This window comes from Dreissena polymorpha, chromosome 14 (assembly GCF_020536995.1).
Source record: "Dreissena polymorpha isolate Duluth1 chromosome 14, UMN_Dpol_1.0, whole genome shotgun sequence".
Classification (NCBI taxonomy): Eukaryota; Metazoa; Mollusca; class Bivalvia; order Myida; family Dreissenidae; genus Dreissena; species Dreissena polymorpha.
This window is the reverse complement of record NC_068368.1, coordinates 9,709,444-9,733,202: the sequence shown is the minus strand read 5'-3', so window position 1 is coordinate 9,733,202 and position 23,759 is coordinate 9,709,444. Positions and strand designations below refer to the sequence as shown.

The following is a 23,759-nucleotide window of genomic DNA, read 5'->3' as shown; positions in this document are numbered from 1 at the left end:
AGGTCAACTAAGGTGAAAAACTGGGTTTAAATACTTTGCCGAAAAAAGATTAAATGATTGTAAATACCATAATTTTGACGACAAAACTGTGTCAAAGAAACGTACTTTAATTTGATCATGCTAATTTCAAATATTTTTGTTCACTTGTTTGTTTTTAACAAAGAACACAATCTGTTCTTGGACCTAATACATATACAAACTTGGTATTAACTATTCTAGCATGTGATGTCGGTTTCTTTGGAGACAATTGTTCAGCAGCATGTGGAAAATGTAATGGCGTGTGTCATCATATAGACGGCATATGTTCACAAGGCTGTACAAAAGGCTTTGCTGGCGATCTTTGTATGACACAACGTAAGGAAGACAGTTTCAGTTTTCTTTAAACAATATTTTTCTGTACAAAGTATCTTATGCAACGCAATCAGACATTAAATGCAACTTATGTTCATAATTAGATAAATACATTGAATGCCTGGTTTCAGTTATTCAGTCTGAGCTCATAGGACCAGCTGTTGGTGGTTCGGTTGGTGGTATTGTGGTAATCGCAATCGTAATTGTATCAATAATCGCAATTAGAAGCAGGCGTTCAACACCAACAAAAAGGTGATTTATGTTTTGCATTTTTGTTTCTAGTAAACATTTTTGCCATGTGTTATATATTACGAACTCTTGATAGATAAATACACATGCTTTAGTAGTCGAAATAGTGGACACGTACGCAATTATATTCACTGTGGACATGACTTTAATATGAAATCACAATTATTGTTGTCAGCTTACAACTGTAAATTTTTCTTTTCAGACACCAGTTCGACGACATTCTTGTTGCGATTCAGAATGACAAAGATTCTAGTAAGTTGTCCGTTTTAAAAACATAATGAACATTTGTATATATGCATTTTGGTTCCCAAAGCATATGTCACTTACACAAGTGTATTGATAATTGTCTGAATGTGCAGAAATCGACCAAACGCCGACATCGTCAAAGACTAAACCTCTGAAAGGCCCAAATGAAGCTATTTCAAACGCAGTGTATGCAAACACCGGGTCTCCAGAAGAGGACGGCCATTACTACAACAGCGAATCACTACATAGAGAACGTAAACGTACCGAAATACGTCTCATTGCTGTCGATAATATGAGGGAGTTCGTACGAGACAACTACCAAAACAAAAAACTCTTCCATCAAGAATTCGACGTAAGTATAACATGACTTGGCAAATGTTAGGCTAATGCAATGTTGTTATTAATGCAGTATGCAATATTGACCGTGCATTTAGTTAGTAAAATGTCGAAGATATTTTTTTCCCAAATTATTTCAATTTCAAAAGTTAGCAATCACTTTCAAATAATGTCGTTTCATCAAAATGAAGTAATGCATAAACTTATGATTGACACCAATTACAATGGTTGAATGAACTATTTTAATATGAATAAATCGATCGTTTTCGTTTTGATAAATAATCGGCTTTTGAACAGAAAATACCATATGGTCTTCAGCATCCGACGATTGTGGCATCTGCAGCCACAGGCAAAAATAGATACAAAGAGATTTATGCATGTAAGTGAGATATTAGCAGGATAAAAAAGCAAAGACGCTTTAAATATATACAGTATTAAATAATATAACCTTCCTTATTCAAGTGTTATACATTGTTAATATACGATGTATTTCGTTTATACAAAATGCATTATGTCTTTATTATATGACTGTGACATGCTTGTATGTAAGCGTTGAAATAATAATAATAATAATAATAATAATAATAATAATAATAATAATAACTATATTTATCATTATTATTATATTTATATTGATAATACTAGAATAATTATTATTGTAATTACTCATATTCTTATTTTTCTTCTTCTTGTTTTTCTTGCTCTTTTTGTAATTGATATTATTATAATTTAATTAATAATAATTATAAATATTATACATGATAATACTTATATTTATAATAAAATTATTTAATTTAATTGTATGACATTTTCTAAGAATAACAGTTTTATTATAATGATCTAACCATCGTTGAAATGCATAGCTATACTAGTATTGCCGCAATTAAAAGTTCGAACTATTTTAACAAATGTATTGCGTTTAAGAAATATAATTGGATCACGTGTTTGTCCTTGCAGACGACCATTCTCGAGTGATTCTCAGAAGAATCGCCGATGAACCAACTTCCGACTACATCAACGCCTGCCATGTCGATGTACGTGAGACATTTATTGTTGACAATGAAGAGCTTATAAATAGTGCATTATACATATGTAATGAGTATACCCTTGTTAAATGAATTTGATAACAAATAGTATGACGTTGAAACAAACAATATAACGCCGAGTTATTTGACAAGAGAAAAAACATGATTACAATATTTTAAGAAAATTAGAAGCATTGTATAAATGAGATTAAGTTGGAACTATCACTCGGTCAAATATTTTGTGGTGTAAAACATGTGCATGAAAATATATATCCATTATTATCCGCTAGGAATTATTATTCGAACACGTTTATACTCAATGTGTTAAGATGAATACCATACCAAATACAGTGTTAACTATCTTACAAATTTATTATTGTCGTTGAAATAAAATATATGATCAGCCTGTGTATATGTTTTGTGTAGGGCTACACGGAAGAAAAAAAGTATATTGCGTCTCAAGGTAAAACAGTTTCTACACATGTATTAAAACACGATATTTTCATGTCAACGAATCGCGTAAATAGCTGATAATAATACGTGTATATGTATCAATAAAAAATAAAGTCGATAACAAATATCGGGGGATAAATTCGCTAGTATTAAATGTTACGCGGTTGATCAATTTCAATTTAAAACATTACACCATATACTACCAGACGGAAATGCTTTGTTAATGTGCCCGTATGCTTTGTATAATGCCTAACACTTGCATGCTTTCAGGTCCAGTAAATCCAATGGTAGGCGATTTTTGGAGAATGGTGTGGGAACAAGACGTCTGTATTATTGTTATGGCTACGAAACTCGTTGAAGAAGGAAAGGTGCGTGTACAAATATCTGTTGCTGACTTCGTAGTCACGGACGTGTACTCAATAATTCTTTGGATAAAATCATGTCAATTGTTGCGTAAAAACATGAATATTAGAATACAGGTCGCCATGTCTTTTATTGTTTCAATCATTGGTCATTTTGAGCATAAAATAAAAATAACAATGTAACATAAGATGTACATAAACAAAAATGTAATTACGACGCAGGTCCCTCTTTTTTTAATAAAGGGTCACAAGTATTGCGAATTAATATAAAATATAGATTAAATCATGAGTTTCAAATTGAAAATAAATTCTTACATATGTCAATTTACGTCAGGGATATGGCCTTTTTAAAATTTGTGACATGTTCATTAAGCAAGTAATATATATTACTGAATTGAGTGCAACATAAATGATAACATTCATGCACTAAAACTACCTAAAATATAGGAAACTCAAGCAATATTGTTTTGCAATCGTTGCATTTTTTAGATGAAATGTTTGAAATACTGGGGCGAAAGCAAACCGATAATACACGGCACCTTTGCGGTCACACTTTCAGAAGAAAAAGACTATTCATGTTATACAATTCGAAAGATTACTTTGCATGAAAAGGTTTGTTTTGATTCTTGTAGTTCCATTTCCAAATCTTAAATTTAACAATGCCGAAATGATACTTTCGTTTAACGACACATTCTTCAATAAGTAAAATATTTGGAATAATAGTTCGATTGACAGTTTTATCGAGTAAATAATGTTCCAGAGGCGTAACAATATTTCGAGTGCGTAGGTAATTTCCATTATGTCTTATGTGAAATGAAGAAGTAGTAAAAGTCTATAAAAGAACAATCAATTGCAGGATAAACCTCATGTTTCTCGCAACGTGACCCAGTTTCACTACACTACTTGGCCCGATAAAAACGTGCCAACCAGCAGCACAAGCCTCGTTCAATTCTGGAGAAAGATTAGGTGTCAAAAGAGAACCGCCAAACAACCATGGCTCATACATTGCAGGTAAAATAAGCTGTAGCATTTTCGTATTTCAGACTGTTGTTTAGTTTGTGCGATGGGAATCATTTATAGTGCTGCACATTAAGATGTTGTATGTGAAACACAACGCATATGATAACGAACATCTTCGTAACACTAATGGTTTCGATTTCGTTTCTTGACTTTATATGGTGTACCATATACCCTCCTTGCCCGTTTTGGATACAAGTCGGGTAAGATGTTTACTTGGGAGAAAAGAAAGACGTCAATTGATCTGGAGGGAAACGGGTCTATATTCAAATCGTTTTTGTTTGTTTGAAATTCGAATACATACGATATCCAGAAACCATTTGCGAAGATATCTAGTTCAAAAGTGTGCACAATATATATTTGCAATAGCGTACTTAAATGAAACAACAATCTACAACTTCGTTAACCAAAACATGCTGAGCAATTTCATAAATCCTGTACCAAAAAACGAAATTCGAAAAATGGCATCGGTTAAAATTGGATTGGTTTGATTACTTATTGGGTTTTGAATTGAGTAACGATTGTGCTATATGTTTGTTTCCGCTGTCAGCGCTGGTGTTGGGCGCACCGGGACCTTCATTGCAATGGACTATCTCTACGATCAGGGAAAGGAGACCGGGAACATTGATATCCCACAGTGTGTGACCAACCTGCGCGCCCAAAGGGTCAACATGGTGCAGACTGCCGTAAGTGTATCAAGCCGATTAGTAGTTTCGTGATATATGAAGATTGAACACTTGTTCAAATCTTTGTTGTTGTTTTCCACAAATAATACACTCATAAAAATGTATTGATTGTACAGTTATTTTCTCTATAAAAGCGGCATCTTATTGCATGGGAAAAGAAAAGACATACGTCAAGACCGCGGAATATGTTCGTAGTACACCGTTATTTAGTATAAAAGCGATAACATAGTATTCTATTAAAACATAATTGTCAAGCTCGACAATCATTCCAGAGTCAGTACCGATACCTGTACAAGCTGATGCTTGAAATGTTAGTACTGCCTTCCAAACCCCTGACTACCGAACAGCTAAGTGGAGATAATATGGGGCTCAAAGAACAATATTTAGTAAGTTTGATAACAGGGAATCCAATAATTCCCCGCGGTTGATTAAGACATGTTGATAATGCCGCATTAAGGTTACTTTTCATGAGTTGTAGGACACATAAACTATAAATTTTGACATTCACAACTGCAAAACATGTGTTTTCAAAAACATATTAAAAAACATTAACTTTCCTTTGGAAACATGTAAAAACAGAACTATCAGGGCAAACCAAAGATGCAACATTGATACAACGCATTAATACTAATATTATTGGGAGGCTTTTATTACTTAAATATCTAAAAAATCGAAACATGTTTCAGGATTTAAGCACCGAGGAGTCACTGTTTCCAGACGATAACACGTACAAATCGGCAACGACCAATGAGAATCAGTCAAAGAATAGATCAATGGACATCCTGGCTGGTATGAAGAATAATACATAGCCTTATATATAAACTAGATTGCTGTAGTGGTTTTGTATTTTTTTTTGTATTGATGTGGATTAAATGTGTTCATTGACAAATTGTTTAAATTCGGCATGTTTGTTGAAGAGTATGTTACGTAGAAGGCAGTGCCATAATTACATTAAAATTACATTTTACCACACGATAAATTGGCTTTACATTGTGTGTAAAACCTAATGTGATATTTGTGTTCCTTAAATAAACATGTAATTAATTTTCAGCTGATAATTATCGCCCATATTTGTCATCCCACATTCCGCACACGACCGATTACATCAATGCTGTTATAATGCCAGTAAGTGCTAAACAAACTTAATTATACAGTAAATATTACTTGCTTTAATATTGATTTTAATTATATCAGTTTCAATTGTATACATCTTTGCACTTAAAAAATCAATATAGTATTCGTCAAATATGGCCATTATGAATGTTGTTAAAATGTTGATTGACTACGATTTGTTATTTGAATTTGTTCTACCAATATTCAAATACAGTGTTTTGTATACTATAAATAATGTCAATGTTTAACATGCTTAAAGGTATTTTATAAACATGCACTTTAAACCGCTGTCTTTTTCTTAGTTCACTTCTCTTAATTTCATTTTTATGGACGTTTGCAAAGGAATTTCTATCAAGTTTAACTATAGTATACTATCTTTCATTGTATTAGATTCTGTTTTTTTTTGTCTTGTTTGCCGATGAATCAATGTTGAAAATAATATATTAAAATCTATTTAATATTGATTTTAATTGCTGTCACCATCATTATCTTTAACAGTCGTCTTCCGTATCCGTATCAATATAATGTGCTTCAAACGTTTCCAAACTCATTTTTTAGCATAATAAAAGATAAAAAAGACACTGTTTAGTTAACTATGCAAGTTTCAATTAATACTCAAAGCCTTAAGATCATAATTAAACAATGGTTGACCACTGTACTAAATCATTTTCTATAAACCACACGGTCTATGATAAATTTTATTGGAAACTATAAGACCATGAAAAGTGATTGATCATGGTCTTAAAAATCATGATCAATCGTTAGTCGACAGTAGCTCTATAAGGCGATTAACCACATTGCAAATTAAACATGTTTGACAAGTGCACTGATTTATTGTTACATACTGCCTTTGACAGTGTTATGGGTTATGCACTGTATATACCTCCAAATTTCATTTAAAGTTTAACCAGTTTATTATGTGTTATATGACATTCATATATGTTCTTATGTGTACCTTGAAACTAATTTGAAATATTAAATTAACACATATTAAGTAATAGGTACATATAGTTAATGAAATCAACATAACACGCGATTAATCACGATGGTTTAGAGACCATGTTTAACAATGGTCACATAGAAGATAGTAGATAGCGTCATGAAACATGATGGGCAAGGGCAATATTTTAATCCAAAACGGAATGCAACCATGTTTACATGTGTTGACTGTGTTTATTTCATAAAAGGTCCGAAAGTCATGTCTTATGTTTCTGTGCTGCAAATATGAATTTAGACGTTTTTAACCGCATTTAATAAATATATTAGATACATTAAATACTAATCCTTTGATTTGCTTCAGAGTTTCAAGCTTTCGACAAGATTCATTATCACACAAGCTCCTCTAGAACACAGTTTTGTGGACTTCTGTAGACTGATATGTGAAAAGGAAATTGAACTGATTATTTCCTTTGATGAGTCCATGTCTGAGGTGAACAAAATACGTATGGTCTTGTATGATGCACTTACAACCCGATTAAACACGGGTGGAACTCATTGCTATCACTTCGTTATGCCCATTGAAAGATATGGGGTAATGGGAGCAACTAAAAATAATTTTACAAAATTGCAGTCTATAACATATATATGTGTATTTCGGTAATATAATTAAACTACAGAAAGATTAGCAGAAAATCAATTCTTGTTTTTTCATGAAACCCAGTCAACTGTAACTGCAACTGTAAATTTAAAGCGGTTTATTTTTTTTTAATCAAGCAGGCCGAACGTCATGCATATAAACAATGTGTAATTTATTTGCAGGAAGAAAAATGTCTTCCAGGCGAAAACGAAACAAAGTCGATTTCTGGTATAAGATTGACTGGTGTATCCTGTGAATCGAAAGACGGACCAGAGTTTTATACAAGATCGTTCGACCTAAATCTGAAACACAAGGTAATCTTTGTCCCACTTCCATAAACAATTGACAATTTATATAACTCAATAATACTTGTTTAAGTCTATTTTAATTGTGTATTGCTAGCTAAGGGTGTTCGTGTCGAAGGCAGGACAACACAGTAATTTGACGTTGATCTAGAATCAAATTGGTCTATATCGTAATACGATTTTGGTGCGAAGTATATACAATAAACATCTAATTTAGTTTGAAGTTTTAAATAATATTTGAAGCATTTTAGCTCATATATTTTTTGAAAAAAAGAGCTATTGTCATTACCTGAGCGTCGGCGTCGGCATCCGGTTAAGTTTTGCGTTTAAGGCCTTTTTTCTCATAATGTATCAAAGCTTTTGCATTCAAACTTGGTACACTTACTAACTATCATAAGGGGACTGTGCGGGCAAAGTAAGATTACTCTGGCTGGCATTTTGACAGAATTATCTGCCCTTTTTATACATAAAACATTGAAAATTGTGTTAAGTTTTGTGTTTAGGTCCACTTAATTCCTAAAGTATCAAATCTATTGCTTTTATACTTGCAACACTTACTAACTATCATAAGAGGACTGTGCAGGCAAAGTTATGTGACATTGACTGGCATTTTGACAGATTATGGCCCCTTTTTACTTAGAACATTGAAAATTTCGTTAAGTTTTGTGTTTTTGTCCACTTAACTCCTAAAGTATCATAGCTATTGCTTTCAGACTTGGAACACATAATATCTATCACATGGAGACTGTACAGGACAAGTTACTTAACTCTGGTTGGCATTTTGACGGAATTATGACCCTTTTTCGACTTAGTAACTTTGAATATTTGGTAAAATTTTGTGTTTATATTCTCCTTACTTAAAAGGTATCAAGGCTATTGCTTTCAAACTTCATATACTTTCATACTATTATGAGAGTACTGTACCTGTCAAGTTGTTTTTGACCTTGACATTGGAATGACCTTGACTCTCAAGGTCAAATTAATAAATTTTGCTAAAATGCCTTAATTTCTTTATTTATGATCAGATTTGATTCATACTTTGACAAAACAACACTTACCTGACATACCACAATAGACTCCAAGCCATCCCCCACAATCCCCCCTCTTAAATAATATTTTGTTTTCAATTGTTTCTTATTTTTGAAAGATCATCAAATAAATGACCACACCCTCACACTATAACCCCTCTCAACCCCCCCGACCCCCCGCAACCCTCTGAACCCCAACACTAAAAATTGTTTTTTGAAACATGGTTACATTTTTTTTATTTATTTGTATTATTTTATTTTTGAAAGACCGTCCAATCACCCCACCCAAGAATCCCCACAAATACATTATTTTTTTTTCCTATTGTTTCTTATTTTTGGAAGATAATGTAATAAATGACCACACCCCCACACAATATACCCCTCTCCACCTCCACCTCTCCCTCCTTTTTGATTGAAGTATTTAGATAGGTCCCTTTACCTTTGAACAGAAAAATAGATGAGCGGTCTGCACCCGCTAGGCGGTGCTCTTGTTTACGTTTACATGTCAATGTTCGAATTGTATGAAATAACCAGAGGTCAAGGTTAATGGATGAAGAACAATAATTATATTATAATAACTAATCAAATACCTACAATTTGATCATTCATTCTGGTATACACTTTTGACGTTATGTTAGCTGTTAGTCTCCTGTTCAAATACGTCCATCCGATCATTCGTCTTTCAGTCAGCCCAATTGAAGTAATTCAACAACACGTTAAAAGTGAAAATGGAATATTTTGCGCGACCCTTAATTTCTGCAGATGTAAATTTCAGGTGACTGTTACTAACACAGAAGTACACTAAGTAACTCGATTTCTTGGAATGTACATACGGCATAATCATGAAATTCTTTATGAACACGCGAATAGCACTTTGACGGCAGTACAAAAACTGCTGACCACTTATTCATTTACGAATTCTTTCGTCTGTTAAATTGAAAAAACAACAACTTAATATTGCTAAACTAAAGACATGGTCAGATAAAGTGCTATTTTCAATTGTTTTAGAGTGTGCAGTGTTTGTCGTACTGTTTTATGATCCCATGTTTTGCGTGCAATAATGCTTAGCAGTGTTGACTTTACAGACACACAGATTTTCACAGATAGTGTACACAGGCTGGTCGCAAACGATGGAACTGCCCCAGAGTCCTCGATCATTTATGGATCTGTTGCGCCACGTACGAAATGTTACAAAAAGTGAAGCACCAATCCTAGTCCAATGCCTGTAAGTTAATTAACTTATCCTTGTATACACATTTAAACTTACCCTTACACTGCATAACTTTATGTATAAAATGAATTTGCATATTTTAATACAATATAGTGTATCTGTTGTAATAAATAATATTGCATTTTATAATAATAATAATTAATCATGATGAATAATTGTTTAGTTGTTACTCTGTCCTTCGTACCATACCCATTTCACATACTCACTATGGGACCTGTATTCCGTACTACCGTGAGATAGTTTCAAAAACGAATCAACTGAGATTTTATAATTAACAATTGTGATGTACTTTATGTACCCCTATTTAAACTTGATCAAAATATATCGACATATAGCACACGAAAACATCCGATTTCTTTGCATGTAATTTACACGGTTTACATACAAACAATTAACTGGGCGTGGGGAGTAATTTATTCCATAAATGCAATATTAAATCAGCTTGCATCAATGTAGTAAATACACACATGCTTCTGAAATTCTGCATAACTTAAATCCCAAGTCTCGCTATTGCCGGTATAGCCCCGGTCCATCCCGGTTTGCTAACGCCGGTCTACCAGCTAGAACCGGGATGATTCGTACAACTTTTAAACGCGGTCACACTATTTCCCGGTGCCGCCCCGGTTGAAGCCGGTTAACAGCCCTGCAGAGTCCCGGTCAACCCTGGAATGGCTACGGTTTATCCCGGTGAAGCCCCGGCAGAGCCCCGGTTGTCTCCGGTAATGCCCCGGTTGAGCCCCGGTGAAAGCCGGCACAGCCCCGGCAGAGCCCTGGCAGAGCCCCGGCAGAGCCCCGGCAGAGCCCCGGCAGAGCCCCGGCAGAGCCCCGGCAGAGCCCCGGCAGAGCCCCGGCAGAGCCCCGGCAGAGCCCCGGCAGAGCCCCGGCCGAGCCCCGGCAGAGCCCCTGCAGAGCCCCGGCAGAGCCCCGGCACAGCCCCGGCACAGCCCCGGCACAGTCCCGGCACAGCCCCGGCACAGCCCCGGCACAGCCCCGGCACAGCCCCGGCACAGCCCCGGCACAGCCCCGGCAGAGCCCCGGCAGAGCCCTGGCAGAGCCCCGGCAGAGCCCCGGTATACCTTACATCCGCCGGCACTCACCGGGGCTATACTGGCATCAGACCCCGGCAGAGCTGCGGCAACGCCCCGGTTTAACCCCGGTCGTCGCCGGTTATGCCCCGGCTGAGCCCCTATGAATACCGGTGGCGTCCCGGCAGAGCGCCGGTTTACTTATTTACCGTAGCTATACCTGGACTCTGCCGGCATTAACCGGTGCTCTACCGGGGCGTTGTCGTAGCTCTGCCGGGGTCTGTATGGGCGCTGGTGGAGCTACGGTACCATCCCGGTTGTTCCCGGTGCCGTCCCGGTTGTTCCCAGTGCACACCGGCCGTAGCCGGTCCTTCCCGGTGACTCACGGTTCATCACGGAGATATTAAACATTTTAATACTTTCCCGGTTGAGCCCCGGTTGTGCTCGGTCGTCCCCGGTTCATCCCTGTGGAGTCCCGGTTCATCTCGGTAGAGCCCCGGTTCATCCCGGTAGATGCCGGATCATGCACCGGGGCTCCGCCGGCAACATTGTGAGACTGGGCCTTAAGGATTATCTGTTATGTAATTTCTGTTATTGTAAGATTTGCCTATCATAAATTGTATTGATATTCTTACTGTCATTATCATATTCTATGATATTGAATGTGCAGCTTCAAACTAGTAATACAGGTTTTTTCAGCAGACTGGAAGTAGTTATAAGAGAACCGAGAATATAACGATCAATCATTACTGACTGCTGTGATGAATATGGGCCGTGCTCTTTGAAAAGGGGGTTTAATGCATGTACGTAAAATGCCGTCCCAGATTAGGATGTGCAGTACGCACAGGCTAATCAGGGACAACACTGACCGCTTGTGTGATATTTGTCTCTGTTTCTTTAAAGCAAAAATCAAGTTTTTGCGGAAAGTGTCGTCCCAGGTTAGCCTGTGCGGGCTGTACAGGCTAACCTGGGACGACATTTTACGCACGTGCATTTAATCCTTTTTTCACACAGCACGACCCATATATAGTTATGAACTACTTATGAAACGACTTTACATATCATGTATAAATAGAAATGGCGCCGACAAAAGTGGTCTGTTCGTAGTCATATGGACGCTTCTGGAACACGTGGAGATTGATGGTGAGGTCAGCATACCACGTGTCGTCAGGCACCTGAGGCTGAGGCGAAAACAGATTATACCAACCTTCGTACGTTGTGTATTTTAGTACACCTAATACACACAAAGCAGAGAATTACTCAATGTCCCGTATTTAGATACTATTTGTATTAAAGATCATTTCAATATTGTTACCCGATCACTGACAGACTGACCGGACGGATGAGACCCATATGACTTGCCCTTACCTGTTAGTTCTGACAAAAACTAAATCGTTTGACTACGTCGCATTCGCAAATGTTTGTAAATATATTTTGGCATATTAACACGAGTCAGTGTATGTTTCGGTTAGTAAAATGATTTGAAGTAAAACAACTTGTATGTTGTAGGACCAGTTCAAGTTTTGTGCAGACTGCATTGCGCTGGATGATGCAAACACATACGCAAATGTTCAGAAAGTGTCGTCATAGATATTACATGAAAATGAAAGAATGTGTTGGATGTTTCTATACTAGACACAGCTGATATGTCATTTGTGCGTTCGTAAATATATCGCACGCAAATAAATAAATACCGTCGGTATGGGAACAGATGCTTAATTGTTATACGATTTAGCATTTTTTGTTATTTTGTAATATATTTGTCTTACATTTGTTTGCTTCATTATATTTGTTTATTTGTAACCATAAAGTGTACAGCAATTTTGTATTTGTTTTAATGCTTTAAGGTTTTTTTCTATTTTTATATATTAACTTTCCCATTCATTTTATTATTTAATAAAGCTTACGTATAAAATAAAACATTTTTTTGCATTTGTTATCAATATGTCAGCATACAAAATGTAGATGAAATGAAAGGACCAGTATTGCAAACAAAACTAAGCGAATGAATGGTGCACGGTGTTTACTTGTGGTGGGCATATTCAAAAATATAAAAACTGTTTCGTGTTACATGATCTGCTTGGTTTGTTCATTTGACGAAATCTCTTGATGTTTAAAATGGTGTTAATATCAAACGGTTTTATTTATGTTTAGATCTTTGTCTTTTACAAGCAAGTTGCCATTACAATACTGTTGGTCGACATTTAACGCTGATTTATGCATGCGATTAATAATCTTAACAATACATAGGCTTTGCATAACTATGATAGAAACAATATTCTCGAGTTGGTAAGCTCTCTTATTGAGTTACGAACATTCGAACTGCATTAACAATATACAATAACAATCATATTTGTTTAGTTTGTAAAACTGCAAGCGTAACACATGAAATAAGCGATATCGGAAGAAATTACTAAATACAATTATAATTATTATTACATCAAACATTCAGTAATGATGACTTCGTTTAGTTTGGAACTGTTGGACTGTTTTTACGTTAAAGACTAAATATTTAAAGTATTGAGTATTTGACCCTATTGATTATTTGAGAGTTGGTTACACAGTTATGCATCATTTCTGTTATAAAAATATATGTATTTTATATAAAGTTACGTCACAATATTAGAAGGATATAACGAATTTAAACGGTTCACCATAGAAATCATCATACAAACTTGTAGGTCGTTTATCGAAAGTCACAACTATTGTTTTACTTATATTGAGTGTAAATTTGTAAGTATTACACTATTTTTCCACGTCATTTAATATAATTGGACTTATGTGAAAAAACTTCAAATATGACGTGATAATCGGCGTACGATAACGGCATTGTTATATCGCTATATGAATACAGTGCTTTACGTGTGGAAACAAAATTAACTTTTGCCTCGGAAGTGATCGACATAGTCATAGCATTAAGTATAATCAATTCAATTTAAATGTAAATTATTATCAAAGTTGTAAACCATTTTTTGTTTGTAAACAATTGAATGAAAAACATAACTGGTCATTATCGGTTTGTGGTGTATTGAAATTATGCTCACGTAATTCATTCTATATATTATAATAAAAATCACGTTCTTTAAGGTCATTAAAATGATTGAGCATTTCATTCATTTTTACTGATCTGTATTTTTATAGGTTTATTTAATTTTTAAGTGTTTTTCAAAAGGTGTTTGAATGCTTTCCGGAAATCGTACATAGGCGTGTGCTTCCAATAATCGTATTGCTCATCTACGAAAAGAATTGTATGTTTTTCCATAATGTATACATGTTTGCCTGTTTGTGTTGGGTGTTTTCTTGTAAAATTGATTTATGTGCGTTGAGGAAATTTCACTTTGCTGTTTTGCAATTGATGTCAGAAATGTCTTGAACTTGTTGATGCTTTTGTGTATTGTTAATTAATTGTAATACTTTGCCAAAATACATCACCACTATTTTCATATTGATATTGCGTGAAAATGTCAATTAGATTTTTAAATACTTGTATATTTACATCTATTAACACATACATTTGCTTTGTTTTATCATAATCAAATACTATTGTGTTTATCTATGTTGATTTGTCTCTTGTGTGATATGCACTACTGATATTGTTTATCGCGAGAAAATTAAACTACATTGCAGCATTATCCGAGAATTCGTTCCTTCCAAGTATTTCAAATTCATGAATGAAATTCCCATGAAACGTGTCGTTGTAAAGTGTTTACCCATCCTATATCCGAGCAAACCGCTGTTAGAAATGGTATGATTGACTGATTTGCGAATAATGGTTTAATGCTCGGCCTTGACATCAAATGCGGTTCATATGTGAATATACTTTGTTATTATCCTCTCAATGTTTATTTTTACAAACAATTCTTGAATTTCTTGAATACAATGCTTATATAATAAAAGTATACCATAAGACGCAATATTGTTCTTTTTAAGACTCAATTTCTTCAAACAAAAGCTATCTGGATCTCTTGAGACTTTTGACTTGGTAGAATGTAAGCACAACCAATACCTGTTCTATCTAATTTAAATACTATGCCCAAATCTTTTACGTTTACAATCAATGCTTAATATTTAAATATATATTTAAAACGTATATCTATGTTTACCTAACAAAACATTATCTAATTGATTAATATATTTTAGAAAGTCAATCTAATTAAATTTTCGCATAAAGCTCAAGACATAGTAGTTATGGACCTTTTTGGGGTCGCGGTCACAGATTTCGAAATTTCAACGTGGACCCTTAGTTCAAGATCAAGGTCATAGGGGTCAAAAATATTATTCCCATGGAACGGTCTTGTCCAGACACACATGCGTACCAAATATGAAAGCAATATCTGGAGGGGCACATACGTTATGAGCTTTTTTGAATCGCGGTCGCAGATTTCGAAACCTGAATGCGGACCCCAAGTTCATAAATTTCATGCGCATGGAAAGGTGTTGTCTAGATACACATGCGTACCAAATATGAAGGCAATGTCTGAAGGGACACAGTAGGTATGAGCCTTTTTCGAATCGCGATCGCTGATTTCGAAACCTGAACGTTGACCTCAAGTTCAAGGTCAAGGTCATAGGGGTCAAACATGTTATGCACATGGAAAAGTGTTGTCCAGATACACATGCATGCCAAATATGAAAGCAATATCTGAAGGGACACAGTAGTAATGATCATTTTTCGAATCGCGGTCGCAGATTTCAAAACCTGAACGCTGACCTCGAGTTCAAGGTCAAGGTCACAGGGTTCGAACATTTTATGCGCATGGAAAGGTGCTGTTTAGATACACATGCATACCAAATATGAAATCAGTATCTGAAGAAACACAGTAGTTATGAGCCGTTTCGAATAGCGGTCGCAGATTTCGAAACATGTACGCTGACCTCAAGTTCAAGGTCAAGGTCACAGTGGTAACAAATTGTATGCACATGGAAGTTGTTCACAGGCTTTTTAATGCGTTTAAGTGCTTTCAAGAGATACGATGAAACAGTATTCAACATGTCATCGTATGTCAATTTCATGTAGATAAGATGAGGCCTCCGCTGTCAAATGCGATTTCCTCGTCGTACTTACTCATAGATTTCAAAATTTCCAAAAATTAAGATACATCATTAAAATACACATATTTCAAATAGTAAATATTTTTATACGTTAAAGTTGAACTTTGACCAACGAGTACAAATATAGCCATTAATATACTGTAGTATGAGTCAATACTCATTATAATTGAATTGTGACTAAAGGCCTTTACCAATGTAATACAAATCTTCAAAATATTATCACACGCCGTTATTCTCAAATGAATACAACCCCAAATATGAGAAAACACTACACAGATCTTATTGCTTTCCTGCCGAATATAATGTCAACTGCGAAACGTCTTAAAGCTATCAGTCCGAACTACTTATAAAACAATCTAAACACCAACTATATTGTGCGATTTACGAGGGTACATACATAGTTGCAACATGTGCACAAAGTTTCAAAACAAGCATGTAGATCTATATCATAAAGAATATACACTTAATACAAATTTTAATACACAGTAAAACGTATACTGTGAATGTAAAAGCATTTATCATTCGAGCATATACATATGCTCAAGTTTTATCTGTTGTAAATTTACCTTGAATATATGACTAGTTAAAGACGAAAAATGTCAATTAAAAAAAAACTACTTTTCGCCGAAGTTAATTTACTTTAAAGATTAACGACATATTTAACTATATATAATTCTCAATAATGGCAACACGACATTCTACGCATTCACTGCGTGATGGTAGATACACTCATGTGCGTACTCAACGAACATATATTATAAAAATGGGCGCGAATTCTTGATATAAAGGAAATACAAACTTAATCCTAGCATTCTTGGATATGAAACAGAAAATATAAGCAACGTTCGTATACAACATGGAAAGACTTGATTTTCCTACGAAGACGATCTAATCAATTAACAGCTAGCGAGCTTAAAGGTTCAAAACTTTAAGTTTCGTTTCCATCTAGACAAAATATTGTTAAAATGACCATTATATTACTGACTCTCTGCTATGATTGTTTCATATCTGAAAGAAGTACATTTATCGTATCTGCCAATCGTCTAGATCGAAACTTCGACTTAACTAGTTGTTATTTCCACTGTTTGCTCTTGTAATCCAATCCGGACTTAACGTTATATGTATTTGTCATAAAACATATTTAAAGCTATTTTTTGGATATTATTTTCACGACTATCATTGAATAAAATAGGTTTTTTATTTTGATTGTTTAAAAAAACTTTTTATACAAATACTGCAAACCATTCCCATAAGTTTTAACAATTATATTAACTCTTTCCGGTTCATGCAAAATTCAGCTGTGAGTTTAATATCATACCAGATGGCAGTAACATCTAAATGTTTTACCGCACAATTATCAACCTTTATATAAAGTAGATGTGCCCTTCAACGGACATACCATATCATCTACAAATTGTTTCCGAAAACCGTCTAATATATGTTACTTCCACTTCCGCGAATGTACCATGTACACTTTAGCTAACTTCAGGGAGCAATATCATACATTTTCTTGTCACTTCTGGGATTGTTTGTCCGCTTACGGGAATCATATCATACCAATTGTTCTCACGTTTGGGAGCCAGCTTATGGGATTCTGTGTCCGCTGCCGGGGACCGAATCATATCAATTCAAGATGTATGCAAGAAAGTTTCCTGATGATATGAAGTCCCACTTGATTCATGTTGGAAGACGGGACACTTATATGGTTTCTCCTGAAATTCAACTTCCTGTGGCCTAATGGCGTTAATAATTGTCAATTTACAATTTACATTACCTGAATGGTTAATTGAAACGCCCGCATTTAATCCGTTTACTTCAGTAAACAGGTTGCTCTTTTCCTGAGCTCATTTGCATTCCAAGTTGTATCATTTACTTGTCTCGATGACCGCGAGAACATACCCTTGGTCTTTTTGTCAATGTAATTAATCAAATTGCAGTTAAATTCTACCTGTTCATTTCCAAGAAAAGCCAACACTGGTATATCATGTTGATTATCTACATTAAAGCTACAACTTTCTATAACATCTCTACAACATATACTACTTGCATCAGCAAACTATTTAACACACACACGCACACTTGATTGAGTTGAACCCGTTGTCGCTGTTGTTTCAATGCCTACCGCCTTCCTTCCAGAACGTAATTGCGAAAATTGATCGCTTTGGCACAAGATGGGAGCGCTCGAAGACGCTCTATCATTTATGCAATCGATTTAATGTCTAGTTATCAATCTTACTTTGTTTCCAATCACACTTTGAATAGGCTTTATCTGCCCTAACCTGCTAGCTACGAATCATACTGGAACTACTTTTTGTCTGGTTTGATGTATTTGATATATTTTATATCGAATCTACATTTGTCAAAGTATAGCCATTCTGTGTTAAGTTATGAAAAACTGATTTGTATGCATGTCGAGCACTGGCTGAGAAGGATATTAAAATACATCAATATTCGGTTATTAAAATCCAAACTCCAGCAGTTTTTTTTAAGTCATTTGCATATTCACAGAATGCTTGGAAATATACATGACCGGTTGTGTTTATGCCAAATGGAAGCGTATTTAACAAACAACACTGCTTGATAAAATATTCTTAGCTTAAACTTAAACATCTCCTATGGTTTATAAATGTATCATTGTGATATATTGCTTACATCGAAAGTACCGGTAAACAAGAATTACATTTTCCTCAAACATAACTTCAGCTAGTAAAGTATTTTAAAATGTATTTTTAAACTGGTGAAAGTGTGAATTTACGTTCTATCTGTTTAGAATGTTCATATTAAATACCGGTGTTGGCGGAATTTTAGCCTTTCGAATCCAATTATAATTTAAAACCACGCATACCGAAAATAAAGTTGCAAATAGTTGTTAACGATCATTGACTTTACTCTCGCTGAGCATTTGTTTTTCAATGGAGAATGATCGGTTGTTACTATAAAAGCACGCTAATAACCGCAACATACTACATCTTCAATATACTAACGATCACTAGTATCAATGGTTATTCAGTAGTAGACCCACTGGATTGCGATGTGAGGTGAATATACTGGCTCCCGGTATGGCCTGTTAAGCGCGCCATGCGACATTTCCGCCTTAAAATTGTTTACTTTCCAGCGACTCTATCTTGTACTTTTAACAAAATACTAAATATATTGCACAGTTGATGCCCTTTTCTCTGTAAAATCTGGACTTTTCATCAACAATAGTATTCAATTAGGTCATATGTTCGTCAATTTTGAGTATATGATGTTTCCATGTATATGAACAGACTTACTTCTGTAAAAAAAATACAAAAATCATACTTTCAAAAACGGTTTGTTTTCTTATTTCCGTATGGACAAAAGTACTCCGTACGGAATACCGGTAATGCCATCGTGGTTACACATTAAAATCCAGAGGGCGACAATGCGATAATGCGATAGTACGATGGCGACAATTCGATAGTACGATGGCGACAACGCGATATACGATGGCGAAAATGCGATAGTACGATGACAACAATGCGACAACGCGATAGTACGATGGCGACAATGCGAAAGTACGATGGCGACAGTGCGACAATACGATTGCGACAGTACGATGGCTTCAATGCTACGATGCGATAGTGCGATAAAACGATGACGACAGTGCGACAATACAATGGCGACATTGCGATAGTACGATGGCGACAATGCGACAATGCGATAGTGAGATAATACGATGAAGACAGTGCGACAATACGACAGCGACATTGCAATAGTGCGATGGCGACAATGCGATGATACGATGACGACAGTACGATGATACGATGGCGACTGTACGATACGACTATCGTATTGTCGCCATTGTACTATTGCATTGTCGCCATCGTACTTTTGCATTGTCGCCATCGTGTTATTGCGCTATCGCATTGTCGCCCTGTGTATTTTAATGTGTAACAACGATGACATAACGGTATTCCGTAACTCCGCTAAACGATGTACCGCACAGTACTTATACTTACCACACCGAGTTCGTATGACTATATATTAAAATAAAGCAAACGTAACGGTCTACTGACTGTTCGTATTCATCTGCCAGGTTTTATTACCGTACACTGGTTGGAAAAACACAGATGTGATATGTCGAGGGATTAACGAAAATACCAATAAGATGAATTCGGATCAAATGCAACTGTCCAAAGAATAGGAGTCATTAAAAAAGGAGAAATCTACATGTCCAAAGAATAAGAGGCACATCAAATGATTATTTTGTCTGAAGGTGGTTGTTTACAAATTTATAGCTGTTATTAAACTTAGAGCTACTACGGTAACACTTAAAGTTGGCTCAAGATTAGACGACGAGTGTATAATTACGCGGCTATTAAATATTTACAACTCACAACCGCAAATATCGGTCAATTTAATTTGCTCATAACATTTGCCTTATTTGGACCAACGCTAATGCATTGGGATTAAGTTATTTAACAATAGTCTCCTTTAGGCAATTGTATAACACCGATTGATATGATTTGTTTAAAATATCTTGCGGTCAAAGTGTCCGTTCGCAAAGGTCGTTAAGAACACACTTTATGAAGAACCACTGTGTAACCATCAATATTCTGAACTATTTCTGAGCATTATAGACAGTTCGGAGTCACTCAACTTTTTCTTTTGTAATGTCTACATTTGAGTAAGTACATGCTTTTAAATTGTGTCGTTTAATTCATTTGATAATTAAACCCACCCGACGGAATCTCGATTATGTACATGATCAGTCCGTCACAATATATGTATCTCGGAAAAAGCAACTTTTTGGAAAAACCCACTAATCTGCTGGTACAAATAAACATGATCCATTTATAATCCTTTCAAAATTACACACCGTATCAACCGTTATTATTTAAAGGAGGCTATCATTGGTTGATATAATGGACCAGCGTTGTTTGTACCGGGGTAATTAGTGGGTTTTTCTAAACTCGTGCTTTTCCGGGATCAGTCTATTGTTGATATATCACTTTCAGCAGCTAACGGATGGACTCGTGTACTGTCGGGCATTATCATACGCTTGAAAAACGAACATAAATAAGTTTTACAGAGAGGGGAGGGGGGAAGGAAGTCTTATATCCGTATAATCCGGAAGTGCGCACAATACAATAAGTTTGTTGGTGAGCGTTAAACTAGATTAACTAGATCATTTACATAGATATCTACGGTTTTCGCATTTCTCATGAAACAACCAAATGTCATTTTCTACATTAACTCATGTTACAATTCACATGTCAAGAAGGAAGGTTTAAATCCCGTTGTCATATTGTGAAAATGAAAAACTATACAGGGGTGTAAACAAATGCGTTTTGTTTAACGAAAGTAGTTGATTATCATTTGATTTAAGTAGAAGTCGAAATATCAAGAATGTATATAAAAGACAGGATATATTTATGTGTACTTGAATTAGTTCTACGTGCATGCATATGCGCAGGTACTATTTGATTTCATTGTTAATAATTATTATGATTTATATAAAATTAGTGTTTTTACTGTTTATGAACGTAAGTGAATTTACGGTGTTAATCTCTGAATGCAACTGTGACAATATCCGATATAACGTCTGAGTGACGTTGTAGATATTATAGAAGTAACTGTTTGTCTAGTATAAATAAGTCTCGTGTGATAATGAAAACTTTGTTCATCGCTTGTTTCTGATTATTCATTATATATGTGCAACTGGTCTTTTTCCCCTGGACACGTTGTTTATGTTAGTGCTATGCGATTTGCCAAAGTTTTTCGGTCGACATAAGCCCCAAACACATTATTGATGATAAGAAGCCAAGTTGTCTACGCTCCATTGAGCTGTTTGTAATAACTTGAAACCAGACGGTATCTCAATTATGTATTGAATCATTTCGTCACAATTGTTGGTATCTCTTTTCCAGCGGCTAACGGATGGATTTGTGTACTGTACTAGTCGATCATTATCATACGCTTGACAAACGGACATAAATTAGTTATACAGAGAGGGGAGGGGGTTGTCGCATTTCCGTATAATCCGGAAGTGCGCACAATACAAGTTTGTTGGAGAGCGTTAACCTAGATTATCACGATCATTTAAATATATATCTACGGTTGTCGCATTTCTCATGAAACAACCAATTGTCATTTCCTACGTTAACTTTATGTTACAATTCTCATGTAAAGAAGGGAGTTTTAAATCCGGTTGTCACCGTGTGCGAATGACTTAAAAAAACTGTACAGGACTGTAAACAAATGCGTGTTGTTTACCGCAAGCATTTAATGTGCATTTGATTTAAGTTGAAGTCGATATTTTCAGAATGTATAAATCAGAAAGGATATATTTATGTTTACTTGGATTCATTCTACGTGCATGCATATGCGCAGGTACTAATTGATTTCATTATTAATAGAGTTATAATTAGTATGATTTATATAAAATATGTGTTTTACTGTTTATGAACTTAAGTGATTTTTTTCGGTGTTAAATAATTAATACAACTGTGACGATTACCGATATAACGTCTGAGTGACGTTATCAACTTATTCAGTTAATCATAAAAACTTCAGTAAAAAGCATAATAAAAATACGTTGTTATTGGTATATTATCAATTGTTATCCACTCATGATAAAAATATATAAATTCGTCTTCTGTAGTATTTGTAGTATTCGAATATCAGTCTAGTGTAATAATGAAAAGTTTGTTCGTCGCTTGTTTCTGATTATTCACTTTCTTTGATCACGTGGGATTAGTTGGTTCTCTTTTTATAACCGGTATCTGCGATTATAACACTGGCCTTTTGCCCTGGCCACTTTGTTTATGTTAGTGCTATGCGATTTGCCATAAGTTTTTGGCCGACAACAGCCCCAAGCACATTATTGTTGATCATAAGCCAACTTTTCTTCGCTCCATTGAGCTGTTTCTTATTGCTTTATAAGAAAGATTGTTTACATGTAGTGTTCTAGCTATTGTGTAAAGTGGAACTAACATAAATGGTAATTCGAAGATTAATGTCAGTTTTTTTAATGCCGACATTTATTTCAAGAACTGAGCAAGTCAAATGTCATGTGTTCAAAGCAATATGCCTTTTTAGAAAAACTAACTGTGTATGGTAAATACGGTCCTAAACGACCCTCGTATAAAAGCATAAGTATCGCATAATTCGTTGCGTAGGATTTATTTAGTTTGTCTGATTGTAGTTGAACATGTTTATCAAAGAGAGTTAATTTCAATGGAGCTACTATTGCGGAACAAGATTTAACCTTGGTCAATATGATATGGCTCGGACAAGTTTATCTGACACTTCCATATTAAGTATTAAGTATAAATTGTGTTCTATGAAAACCATATTTACATTTCCACTATCGTATTATAAATATTACAATATATCTCGCTATTGTTTTCATTGTAATGCAATAGTGAACACAAATACGCACATAACAACGAATATGGGAAAGGAACACGATTTAGACGTTTTAGTCATCTTAAAACTATTTGGAGTAATGCTGACAAGATATAATGACGTTATAAAATGTTGCTGTGAGCCGAGGAGCTTCAGCTAATGTTGCTGACATATAAGCATCATATGTATTTTCTCGGTCCGCTAAATAAATGATACAGTTTTTACACTTTGATCCTTTACATCTCTTATATACATAAAAGGAAGTTAGAAATTTGAAAATAAAGAGAACAATAGACAGAACAATGGTATGTCGAATTTAATCCCGAAAAG

The 23,759-nt window shown here is 35.2% G+C and overlaps 1 protein-coding gene across 1 annotated transcript in view; it reads left to right on the top strand.

Moving 5' to 3' along the window:
- The window catches only part of LOC127858671 (receptor-type tyrosine-protein phosphatase kappa-like), a 130,597-nt gene extending 117,950 nt beyond the window's left edge, over positions 1-12,647 (top strand). The window contains exons 5-18 of the mRNA XM_052395874.1: positions 2,140-2,216; positions 2,634-2,670; positions 2,931-3,028; positions 3,512-3,634; positions 3,879-4,033; positions 4,590-4,725; positions 4,998-5,111; positions 5,412-5,514; positions 5,777-5,850; positions 7,139-7,267; positions 7,597-7,728; positions 9,833-9,972; positions 12,079-12,214; positions 12,513-12,647. Coding sequence (XP_052251834.1) covers positions 2,140-2,216; positions 2,634-2,670; positions 2,931-3,028; positions 3,512-3,634; positions 3,879-4,033; positions 4,590-4,725; positions 4,998-5,111; positions 5,412-5,514; positions 5,777-5,850; positions 7,139-7,267; positions 7,597-7,728; positions 9,833-9,972; positions 12,079-12,214; positions 12,513-12,593 — 1,535 coding nt within the window. The 3' untranslated portion in view covers positions 12,594-12,647. The remainder of the gene's footprint in view (positions 1-2,139; positions 2,217-2,633; positions 2,671-2,930; positions 3,029-3,511; positions 3,635-3,878; positions 4,034-4,589; positions 4,726-4,997; positions 5,112-5,411; positions 5,515-5,776; positions 5,851-7,138; positions 7,268-7,596; positions 7,729-9,832; positions 9,973-12,078; positions 12,215-12,512) is intronic.
- The last annotated feature ends 11,112 nt before the right edge of the window (positions 12,648-23,759 follow it).